At 48.4% G+C, this 12,703-nt stretch overlaps 1 protein-coding gene across 2 annotated transcripts in view; it reads left to right on the top strand.

Annotated features, from left to right (window-relative positions):
* Positions 1-737: 737 nt before the first annotated feature.
* Positions 738-12,703, top strand: part of SH3PXD2A (SH3 and PX domains 2A) — a 358,093-nt gene continuing 346,127 nt past the window's right edge. For both annotated transcript variants that reach the window (XM_026650919.2, XM_026650918.2), the window contains exon 1: positions 738-1,174. In XM_026650919.2, the coding sequence (XP_026506704.1) occupies positions 1,103-1,174 (72 nt within the window). In that variant the 5' untranslated portion in view covers positions 738-1,102. The remainder of the gene's footprint in view (positions 1,175-12,703) is intronic.

Genomic DNA, 12,703 nt, shown 5'->3' with positions numbered 1-12,703 from the left:
CCTCCTGCTGTCTCTGGGGGGGCCTCTACTGCTGGTTGCCTAGAGCGCTGGGTGGGGGGAGACCCCCCCCACCCCTTCCTTGTGCTATCCCATGGGGCCTCTGGGGGAGACCCCTGTGCCTGGCTGGCTGGAGCTCGGGCTGGGCGACCCCCCCAGACCCCTCCCCCATAGCTCGGCCTGGGAACCTGACCCCTCCCCTGCCGCCTGGCAGCGGCCAGCCCCTCCCCTCCTGCCCAGCCCCTCCCCTCGCCCGCCGGCCCCTCGCCCTGCCCGGCCGCGCTCTCCGGCCGCAGTCAGAGCCGAGCGCTCGGTGGCAGCGGCCCGGCAGGGAGCGAGCGAGCGAGCCCCGGAGGGAGCGCGGTGGGGAAGGGAGCCGCGCACGCCTGCCTGCCTGCCGCTGCGCCCCGGGGAGCAGCTCCATCCCTGCCCCGCTCGCTGCCGCTGCTGGAGGGGCTGGAGGGGCCGGGGCTGCGGAGCGGGGGCGCCGGCGATACAAAGCAGCGGCCGCGGCAGGGCAGGCAGGGGGGAGAGACAGACACAAGGGGGCATCCTGCAAAAGGCAGCTAACTCCCCGGGCGCTGCGGAGCCGCCACGATCCCCTCAAGGCAGAGCCAGCTGGAGCCCACCCGTCACACTCCCCCCCGCGCAGAGGACAGCAACCTGGACACTGACTCTGTGTGTTACCCCCCACTCCCCGGGGGAAATCTAGTCCAGCTCTTGGAAGCAATTGAAAACACTCTTCTTCCCACCCCCCCTCTTTTTTTTTTCGCGGAGGGAAAAATCTGGACAGTGTTCGTTGTCATCTCCCTCCTAACTCTTAGCGATTTCCACCCAAAGAGGGATCAGTCTTGGAAATAAACCTACCAAGAGGGGGTGAAATCTAGGGGAGGAAAAGATTTTTGGACGTTGATCCACGCCCCCCTCCTCCCGTTTGTTTTGTTTTGTTTTGTTTAGGACATTTAAAAAATTCTTATTCTGCAGGGCACAGGTTCCCAGCTTCCTAGGAAATCCTCTGGACGGTGAGGAGCTGATTTGAAAGCATAATAATAATACAAGGATACAGCTGGGCCCTGTTTGCTTTTCCTGGTTTTTGTGTGTGAAGATGCTATCCTACAGCGTGCTGGACGCAAATGTGGTGGATGTGGAGAAAAGGAGAAACCCTTCTAAGCACTATGTGAGTACAGACAAGTTGACATGCTTGCCCTCTGATTCATGTTGCATGCTGTAGCAGGGGTAAATCCTATTCTAAGAGCAAATGTGTTAAGAGTCATTTATTGCCCCATCATTCAACAGATATTTGCAGTGTTTTCAAGAGCATATCCGTAAAGTGATATCGGCTGGATCGTTTTCTGTATGTGCCCCAGTAAATCTCTACAAAATACTTTTCCATGCCAAAAGCAACCGCCCCCTCCCCCAAAAAACCCTACTGCAGTGGAATTTGCTAATATACAAAATCAAACATTTGCAATCTGTTAGATTTACATTTCTAATGGGTGGACCTGCAAGTCGCTCACCATAACTGCATCTTGAGCTGAACTCCGGTGGGGAGTAATATCTTTCCATCTGCTCCCTAGATCATAGGAGGGTAAAAATTTGCATTTTTAGTATAGTCAAGACATGGTGTCTTTTAGAGGAGCCCCTTTAAAGTCCGTGCAGTTGAATATATTCCAAAATAGTTCTCCCAATTTTGTAGTTGATAGTTTTCTTATATATTGCTGGAGTATTGTGAAACCACTTTATCTCTAGAGCTCCCTTAGGACAGATGCTTTTCCAGTGGGTGGAGTGCTAACCTGGGAAATCCAGGTTCAGTTCCCTGCTTTGCCTCAGATTTCCTGTGTGACCTTAAGCAAGTCACTTAGCCTCTCTGTGTACCAGTTCCCCATCTGCACAATGGGGATGATAGCACTGATCTACCTCAGAGGGGGGTTGTGAGGCTAAATACACACAAGATTGTAAGATGCTTAGCTACTATGATAATGGGTGGCCATACAAGTAAGTAAGATAGAAAGAGACTGTTTAATGGAGGTGACCTTCTATGAAAGGAGGAGGAGAACTGTACTTGATAAGTTCATACACTATATATAGAGGAGGGGTGGGGGAGAAGTCCTCTTAGTACAGACTAACAGGGCTGCTACGCCAAAGCTTAATAAGTGTGGACTGTCATAGAGATTTCACTGTAATTTTTCCCCCACTAGTTTTTCATCACCCCAAATAGATTGTGTTGATGTTGCTTCTTTTTTGTTTGTTTGTTTCCTTTTATTGTTAAGGTGGACTTGCCCTACTTGCTCAGCAAAGTTCCAGTTCAGCATGCAAGGGGTCCCTTAACTCCCCTATTAAACCCTGATCCAATTCAGTAAATTGTGCAGTGCTTGCTCTGGTCCAGTGGGGAGCAGAGCAGGACACGGCTGCTGTAGGTTTCTGGAGTTAGCCAAGGAGGAGGTGCTGAGGCATCAAGTGAGCATTTTGCTCCTTGGTCTTGTAAATTTTAAGAAGACTTTGTGTTTTGAAACGTGTATTTGCCAAGTTATCAAGGCAGACTCAACACTTGTTTCCTTTTCATGTCTGCTTCACCTTCTGTCTTCACACCTCACTGCTAAATGGAGAAACATCAGACAGGGATTGCTGCAAACCCTCCCAAGATACCAGTACTACAGTATGTCTGTCCCTGTTGTGTGGAGGTGTTGCCTAAAGGTGCTGATGGCATGCAATAGAGTGGCTCCCTTGGTGCCTCTGTGCCCTGTGGTTGAAACATACACATCAATTAGACAAGGCTTTTGAATTCTCTAGCTTTGTCTGGGTTTTAGTTACATAACCCTTTTTTGCATGTTCTTCTCAAAACCAACACTCGTTTAGTGGACTTTCCTAGAAGAGTTGATTTTATGTTATAGAAGACGAATCAGTCATCACACTTCTTAGCATGCAGTGTAGTTGTAGCCCTGTGGGTCCAGCTCAAAAACCAGGGCAAAGCCCCAGGCATAGTTTACTTTGGTGTTTAAGCATTCTGAGCAGTTAGCCTGCAGCCACATCCCCTCCGGGCTGTACTCTTGCTAAAGCTCCCAGCCTAAGTAATTATAGGTCCTGTGTATGCTTTCTAAGAGTGGAGGTGTTAACCCTGATGTCCTGTTACATTGCCACTTGAGCAATTGCACTCTGTCTACTTATTCCTCCATTACTTCATGTTGGATAAAGAGTTGTTCTTCAATTCCTGTGTAATGTGGTTGTGACTGACTCTGTTATATGGCTGCTGTGTGTCTCCCCAGAGGTGGCTGAAATTTATTGCTGTGTTGTGATCTCTATGTAGAAGTTTTTAGTAACTCTATAAATAAAACACTATATGAACTTACAAAAGATGCAAGATAAATAAAATCATGACTTCTTGGTCCCTAAAAAATTACCTACAAAGGTTTATTTTCATTCTTTATAACTAACAGGATATATGTGAAAGATCTAAAACCTAGAGCATCATTTACAGTTTGAAACAAAACCTGTTCCTTATTCACAACCCTGCCAATCTTCCGATTTTGAATCTGTTTTCACAGGTAGAGTTGACCTTACATTTTATACAACTATTTAAAATCTCTTCTCCTCTTGACACTTTCAGGGCAATTTCCCTATTTCTCCAGTCACCATAGAGCCATCCAGGGAAGACAAGACCAGAATTTCTAATGACAGGTTTCAGAGTAGCAGCCGTGTTAGTCTGTATCCGCAAAAAGAACAGGAGTACTTGTGGCACCTTTGTTAGTCTCTAAGGTGCCACAAGAACTTCTAATGTATCTTTATTATATTAAAAAAACAAAACCAGACAGTTTTGCTGTATATATCCATAAAACAGCAAATAAAGGGCACAGCTTCTCTTCCCTGCAGGTCGCCTTAAGTACAGAGCTTGCTCTCATGCATCCTTACCTAGCTGCCGTACAGGGGACCATACAGGCCTTTCTGCTTATTGGGCATGCTTAGATTTGGAATCTCTTGCTGTTACAGGAGATGAGAGGAAGTTATCTTCTCCATCCGTTTCCAACTTCGCAGCCGATATCAGGCCAGGTCTACACCAGAGTTTTGTTGGCATAGCTGTGTTGGTCAGAAGTGTGTGTGGGGGGGGAAGGGCAGAATCACATCCCCCTAGCTGACATAGCTATGCTGGCAAAACCCCCAGTGTAGATGCAGCTATGCCGACAGAAGAATGCTTCTGTTGGCATAGCTAATGTCATTGTGGAGGTGGTGTTACATTGCTGAAAGAAAAACTCCATCTGTTGGCGTTCGCCATGTCTCCACTGCCAGAATAACTATTCTGGTACAGCTCTTCCGGCAAAGCCTTTGTAGGATAGACAAGGCCTCGATAAGTGCAAGTATTTCGTATCCCTATTGTTTCCCAGATCCTCAAATTAATGGCCTCCCCATTATGTCAGCTGCCTTCTCTTCCACAGTTGACCAGATGTATGGTGATGATATGTATTATCCTACTGTCATCACTGTACTCTCTTGAGTGCTTATGCTGAGATCCCAAGGTAATGGACACACACATTGGTACAAATTTTCTCTTACAGCGTCTCTTGGTTTCCTGTGACAGTGGTGCTTGGTTACAGTACAGCACACAGGCTGAGAAAAGGTAAATTGCCTGTGACATCAGACAGAACTGGTTAGACCTTCTCTGCAATTGAAACAGTTAAAAGTGCTGCTGGCTCCAGCCATCTGAGTCACATATTATCTATAATTCCTTGCCAGAGTAATTATTTCCTAATGTGATCTCCATATGATTCACACTATAGATCTTGCATGAATTCCTGTAAATAGAAGCTGTAACCACTTCACCCGAGCTGTTTGAACATGATTGTCAGCCAATGCATGGTGATTATTAATCTCTTAATGTAGTAAGGGAATAAGTGTTTCTATTCAGATGTTCAACTCTTTGATTGCTTCTTCTGTGAAGGCAGGGTAGGATTTGGCTCAATGTCACAAGCAAGTTTGTGCAGGTCAAACTAATTATTGTAAAATGTGGGCATTTCTGAAAAACTGACTGACTAAAATTTCACCAACTTACTTGCCAGATCTGCTCGCCTTGTGTATTCAGAGTCCTATCTACTTGCTTTAATGACAAAGATCCTTGCTATTCCTGTTAGCCCTATAGAGCTAACATGGGAGTGGGAGCTGGATTCCGTTCTGGCTTATGCATCAATGGAATAGTTAACTAAATTCCAGCTGCAGGATTGAATTTTGCCCTCTGTCTTTGGGGGGGCTGCACAGGTATGACAATGTGTGGCTGGTAGGGTGACCAGATGTCCCGATTTTATAGGGACAGTCCCGATTTTGGGGTCTTTTTTTTATATAGGCGCCTATTACCCCCCCACCCTCTGTCCCGATTTTTCACATTTGCTGTCTGGTCACCCTAGTGGCTGGTTATTTATGGGTTAAAAAGGGCTTACCTTGACTTTCAGATGCCAGGTTGAGTTTGCAGTGCTGGAAATTGCAAGTGGTTGCTTTTTTTTTTTCCTCCTTTCTAAAATGGACAAATCTGCTCTGGAGTTAGGGGGAGGCTAACAAACATGAAACCCCACAAGGTCAGTGATTCAGAGCTGATTCTCAGACCGGAATATCCCTTTATATCTAAAGAAGTATTCCTGCTTTTAACTGAGTTAATTGTTAGCAGTGTCTTAGACATGGGGCAGCATTTTCAAAAGTGACTTAGGAGCCTGAGTCCTGCCTGCTTTCAAAGAGACGTAGGTCTTGTCTACACAAGAAAGTTGCACTAGTTTAACTGAAGGTGTGATTTCAACTCCATTTAGTTAAGCTGGTGTGGGTGATCTGGGGCCATGTCTACACTACAAATTTTGGCTGACGCAAGTTACACTGGCATAAAGCTGCCACAGTTAGTATATCACTCGTCCACATGCATAGTTGATTCCTTGCCTTGGTGCTATATGTACTCACCGGGAGAGCTTGTGTTGATGCACAGTGCGGTACATCATGGGTAGGTAGCTTCGTTTGCCACTCACCACCATCCAGTGCACTGTCTTTTGGAAAGTTTTGGCAATGCCTGCTGGGGCAGAAATAAGTCACCCGGGGCAACTGGGAACAAGGAGTCAAGTTCCCACCCTGACAGAGGCCTGGAACCTGCACAGCTCTGCACTATTGTCATGAACATTGCAAGCACAGGACGCACGATCCTCCAGTATTTGCAGAGCTGTAAGAAACCGCATCAGCGGGGAACATGACAATTTCATGGAGGACAAACTGCTGTGGGCCATAGCGGAAACCAATTCAAGGTGGTTGGTGGAGCACTGCTTCTGGGTTTCAGAAATAGGCACTGTCTGGTGGGATCATATCTTAATTCAGGTGTGGGACGATGAGAAGTGGCTTCAGAACTTTTGAATGTGAAAGGCCATGTTCCTGGATCTGTGCACCACGCTTGCCCCAGCCCTCCAGTGCAGGGATACAAAAATGAGAGATGCGCTGTCAGTGGAGAAGCTAGAGGTGATCGCACTGTAGACACTTGTATTCCTGGATTGCTAGCAGTCAGTGGGAAACCACTCTGAAGTTGGAAAATCCGCTCTGGGGCCACTGTCATGCAAATGTGCAGGGCGATTAATTTTCTTCTGCTATGAAGGACTGGGACTCTTGGGAATGTGCAAGGTATAGTGGGTGGATCTACAGCAGTGGGGTTCCCAAACTGAGTTGGAGTGATAGATGGTATGCACGTCCCTATTTTGGCATCAACCCACCTTGTCCCAGAGTATATCAATAAAAAGAACTGCTTTTGCAAGGTTATGCAAGCATTGGTGGGTCACTGGGGACATGTCACAAACATCCATGTTGGCTGGTCAGGGAAAGTGCATGATGCTTGTATCTTCAAGAACGCAGGACTGGTCAGAAAGCTGCAAGCAGGGACACTATTTCCTGACCAGTGGCTTATCATTGGCAATGTTGAAATGCCAGTAGTGATCCTGGGGAATCCAGCCTGACCCTTGCTCCCATGGCTTATGAAGCTGTACGTCAGCCTCCTCGACAGCACCAAGGAAAGAGTCAACTACTGGCTCAGCTGGTGCGGAATGTCAGTTGAATGTGCTTTTGGTAGATTGAAGGGACGCTGGTGTTGTTTACTCACAAGACTGGGTCTCTGTGAGGAAAATATCTGAATGGTTATAGCTGCGTGTTGTTTCCTGCATATTATCTGTAAGGCAAAGCGGGGGGGGGAAAGCTGCCCCCAGGATGGAGGTGGAGTGCCTGTCTGCTGGGTTGGAACAGCCAAACACAAGGGCTGTTAAAACTATGGCTGAGGGCGCACCATCGGTACATCATTGTAATGGGAAATACATTTACACACTCAACTGAGGCTCTTCCCTCTGCACTGGGCTTCCCTGTGCTTGACTGCTGGGACTGACTGGACTGCCATGGAGTCTCAAACAGGCCATGGCTCTCAGCATAGCTGGACCCCCCCAGTTCAAGTCCCTCCTCCTCGCTATTTATGGCCGGGATCCTCGGAGTATCCACAGTGGTCCGCAGGGTGGTGGGGTCTCCACCAAATATGGCGTACAGCTCTTTGTAAAAGTGGCAGGTCTGTGGCTTGGCACTGGATTGGCTCTCTGCCTCCCTGGGCTTCTGGTCTGCCTGTGGCATTGCTGCTCATCCTTCTCGTACCCCTTCTCCCGAATACCCCTGTGCAATCTGCTCGTAGATATCCACATTTCTAGGGCTGGTCTGTAGCTGTGCCTCACAGCCTCTTCTCCTCGCACTCCCCAGAGACCCAATATGTCCTGTCTCCTCCAGGCTGGAGAGTGCCTGGAGCGTGAAGCTGGCACGGTCCACTGGGCAGTTGCACACAAACATGGAAATTTACTAGGTGTGTTCACAAAGCTGGGCAATCGGGAAAAGGCATTTCAAAAATTCATGAAAGGTCTTTAAAGGGTGAGGGGAGGCTTCTGCTCCCAGTGACCCCCGGGCAGTGGAGTTCACAATTGTGACCAGAACGGTCAGTGTTGGGCATTGTGGGACAGGTGCTGGAGGCAGGGGTGGTGGAGCCTTCCCAAAACCATTTCCCTGCCCCTGCCCCTCCTCCCCAGGCCCTGGCAAAGCTGGGAGGGACCCGGGCTCCCTGGCCCCGCTCACCTGTCTGGAGCTGGGGGGCCCCCCCAAAAGCAGCCCCTGGCCCATGTGTGTTTCTCTCCCCCCCCCCCCATCCAGAACCCTGCCGAAGGCAGGTGGAGGGTCTGCAGCTCTCCACAGCTGCCCGGGTGGTTCTTACCTCAAACCGACTTCCGGCCTGGCGGCGGGGCTGAAGAGTTCCAGCCTGTCCATGGTAAGAGCGGAGGGCTGCTCTTGGTGGGGGGGGATCCCCACAGCTGCCCATGCTCCAGCTGCTGGCTGGGGGGACGAGGCCTTGGGGGGGGCGGGAGGAAAGAGGAGGGGCAGGGGGCGGGGCCCATGGTGAAAAGTGGACGGGCCAGGCCCATCCACTTTCAAAAAGTGGGAGGATCATGGCCCCCCCAGTTAGTCGCTTAAAATTTTAAGTTAAATGGATGCATCTTGTACATGTAGAAAAGGCTTTAGGCTGCTAAGGCACACCGGCACTTCTGAAAATGTTACCTACACTTAAAGGTGCTGTACAAACACTTGGGTCCTGTAAGCTGCCCTCCGCAGGCGAGCTCCTGCACCTGCATCAAACCTCCCTGACTTCATAGGAACTGTGTAAGGGTCCATGTGTGAAGCAGCTCGCAGGATCAGAGCCTTAATCACGGTCACAGCATCCCTGCAGGGAGCTAGGTCTGTATTATGCTTCTCTTACAGATGGGGCAATTGAAGAGAAAAAGGCTAACTCCCCAAGCTCAGTGACTCAGTGGGGGAAGCTGGTAATAGAACTCAAATCTGCTGTCTCTGTCCCTTACATTGGAAGACAGTCTGGCTACTGGTTAAAGCGTCTGGTAATGGATTAAAATACACAACTAGAAAAGTTATGAGCCCTTGGATTAGGTCATTGTCTTCCTAAAAGCCACTTCCCATTTCATAAGAATTAAACAGGAAGAAGGATTCAATGTGACTCTACCTGCAGCGGGAAGTGACATACCAGCTCTCTCATTTAGTCATTTGGGAGGAAACAGCTGGACACTTTCTACTGTACATCTTTTTATCTGACTTTTTTTATGTCACTTCCCCTGAGTCAGTGCCTGCTAGCACAATAGGGAGCAGTTCTCAGGGATGACAGGGAAGAGTAGGGAAGCTGGAAGGCATGTGAGAGCTTTGTATAGTATAGTCAAGTGGTACCATGTTGTAAATAAAACCGATACCTTTTTGCCTTGGGCATGCAGTAGAAATAGTTCATGAAGCACACAGAGTCTTGCACAGTAACCTAATACTGGCTTTTATAAAACTTTTTAAAACAAAGTCTCGACTACTTAACAGCATCCCTCGTTTAACACACACAGGTTAGTGTATATGCCAATTTCAAACATTCACGGAGCTTTAAAGGGTTGAAGAAGACTGAGTGCATCTGTGACCCCTGGGCAGTGGAGTTCACAATTGTGACCAGAGCGGTCAGTGTTGGGCATTGTGGAATATCTGCGGGAGGACTGTTATTGTCAACCTAGGTAATGCGGTGTCTACACTCGCACTGTGTAGACCTCAGGACATTGACCAATTTACTAATAGCTGTTATAGACTTCTCTTTTCTGTTCGTCACAGGAGAAATGAGTTTTGTAAGTTATAATCAAGGACTTGTTTCTTGGAGCAGCTAGTCCTGGAACCCACAAGGGGAGAGGCAACTTTTGATTTAGTCCTAAGTGCCGTACAGGATCTGGTCCAAGAGGTGAATATAGCTGAACTGCTCAGTAATAGCAACCATAATATAATTAAATTTGATATAATTGCCGGGGGGAATACCAAAAACAAAAAACAATAACGCAAACAAAACTCACCACCACAGTAGCATTTTACTTCAAAAAAAGGGAACTAAACAAAAATGAGGAAGCTAGGTAAATGGAAATTAAAAGGAACAGTCACAGCAGTGAAATGCCTGCAAGCTGCATGGAAACTATTTAACAACACTAGAGCAGGGGTGGCCAAGCTTGCTGACCCTCCGAGCCGCATACGAACATCTTCAGAAATTCAAGAGCTGGAGCACACCTGCCAGAGCTCGGGGTTTCAGCCCCGCAGGAGGCACCTCACAGGGCTCAGGGCTTCAGCCCTGCTCCTGCTGAAGCCCCAAGCCCCGGCAGGTGGGCTCCACAGGGCTGAAGCCCTAAGATCCCAGCTCCCAGCTGGGCAGAAGCTGCTACCCCACCACCCTGCTGCAAGGCAGAGGTCTGGAGCTCTCCCCCAGGTCTGGTAGCTGGAGAATTGGGGGGGGGGCATGAAGGGGATTTATGCATACTCCCCAGATTTTGCCCAGATTGGTGACAAGTTCTGTCTGCCATTGACAGCTGTCTGGCCTCAAGTGACACAAGCTGAGGGTCTCAGTCCAGTTACTACTGGAGCAGATGCTTTCATGTTGGGCTCTCTTCCTGCAAGAGGTAGTCCGTCAGGCTTTCCAGCACTAGGTTGAGATAGGAAAGCGTGCACAGTCACTGATAGTGCTGTGATAAGTGGAGTCCTGTAGTCGCCCAGGGCTATCAGTCTAGCAACTTTCCTCAGCATTAAAATCACTTGGAACTAATAAACAAACAAGAACTTGCTAAGTATTTTCCTGGAGGGAAGCCACAGGAAGAGCAGAGCAGTTAAATGATCTTCTTCCCCTTCACTTCCCCTTTACTGAGCAAAAACAACGAGGAGTCCTTGTGGCACCTTAGAGACTAACAAATGTATTTGGGCATAAGCCTTTGTGCGCTAGAACCCACTTCACCAGATGCACGAAGTGAAAAATACAGGAGCAGGTATAAATACATGAAAGGATGGGGGTTGCTTTACCAAGTGTGAGGTCAGTCTAACGAGATAAATCAATTAACAGCAGGATACCAAGGGAGCAGAGTTCAACCTTTCCCCGAAAGGATTAAAATGAACTCTTGAGCTAGCTCCTGAGAGCAGGAAAGAGGAAACCCAGAAGCTGTGGAAGGAAACCTTCTGTGAGTGTGTGCGGACCTGTGAACAGAGTAGACCAAGAGAGGCCCAGCCTCATTTCTAATATAGTATGTTGTTTTAAAAAATATAGCAGTGGCTGAGGTAGGGAGGGTTAAAAAGCAACTGAAAACATGTGCAGTACCAACTCAGTTGTTTGACAGTAATAATAATAATAATACCCATACACCCCTTCTCATATTCAAAGTGCCTGACACATTGCTGAACCCCCCCAGCTCTCTTGGGTAAGTAGGTTGGGGTCAACCTCATGTTACAAATGAGTAAACTGAGGCACAAGGGGTGGTTGAGCAATTATCCTGTGATTTCACAGTAGGTGGAGCTGGGATTAGAAACATAGGAATTCCTGGTCCTAATATCAATTCACCCGGCCACTCTGTTCTGTCATTCATAAAGCCTTAGCGCCTGTGTCACTGGGGGGGGGGAGAAGGGGGAGAGAGACACTGCAGACCGTGTCCTAACATGTGCTGCCAGGGCCAATCCCAGTCAAGGAGCTTTATTCTTTCTTAACCATTGTTAAGAAATAACCAGAACGCAGTCTTAAGTCAATACCTGGCACCAGGCTTCAGGACTACCCTCCCAGGGGTCTCAGGCTCTCCAGCTCCTGGCAGTTTTCCTGTCTCCTCCAGCTCTGCTCCCCTCTTGGAGCTGTAGGCTTACATCCTTCAGCCCCAGGACTCCTTGCTCCAGGGACTCACCAGAGGAGTTAGCTCCACTCCAGTGTGGCCTCTGCTGACCAGGGCTCAGCCTGCCTCAATTCTTTCTTCCCAGCTGCCTACTAGTAACCCTTTACCGGCCTAGATGTAGCCCAGCCCTCTTTAATTAGCTGGATTGGGCTCACCTGCTCCAGTCATAGAATCATAGAAGATTAGGGTTGGAAGAGACCTCAGGAGGTCATCTAGTCCAACCCCCTGCTCAAAGCAGGACCAACCCCAGCTAAATCATCCCAGCCAGGGCTTTGTCAAGATGGGCCTTAAAAACCTCTAAGGATGGAGATTCCACCACCTCCCTAGGTAACCCATTCCAGTGCTTCACCACCCTCCTAGTGAAATAGTGTTTCCTAATATCCAACCTAGACCTCCCTCTCTGCAACTTGAAACCATTGCTCCTTGTTCTGTCATCTGCCACCACTGAGAACAGCTGAGCTCCATCCTCTTTGGAACCCCCCTTCAGGTAGTTGAAGGCTGCTATCAAATCCCACCTCACTCTTCTCTTCTGAAGACTAAATAAGCCCAGTTCCCTCAGCCTTTCCTTGTAAGTCATGTGCCTTAGCCCCCTAACCATTTTTGTTGCCCTCCGCTGGACTCTCTCCAATTTGTCCACATCCTTTCTGTAATGGGGGGCCCAAAACTGGATGCAATACTCCAGATGTGTCCTCTCCAGTGCTGAATAGAGGGGAATAATCGCTTCCCTTGATCTGCTGGCAATGCTCCTACTAATGCAGCCCAATATGCCATTAGCCTTCTTGGCAACAAGGGCACGCTGTTGACTCATATCCAGCTTCTCGTCCACTGTAATCCCCATGACCTTTTCTCCAGAACTGCCGCTTAGCCAGTCGGTCCCCAGTCTGTAACAGTGCATGGGATTCTTCCGTCCTAAGTGCAGGACTCCGTACTTGTCCTTGTTGAACCTCATCAGATTTCTTTCA

Source organism: Terrapene carolina, unplaced genomic scaffold (genome assembly GCF_002925995.2).
Source record: "Terrapene carolina triunguis isolate 2854851 unplaced genomic scaffold, T_m_triunguis-2.0 Scaffold95, whole genome shotgun sequence".
Lineage (NCBI taxonomy): Eukaryota > Metazoa > Chordata > Testudines > Emydidae > Terrapene > Terrapene triunguis.
The sequence above is the reverse complement of the archived record's forward strand: the minus strand, read 5'-3'. Positions and strand labels throughout refer to the sequence as shown.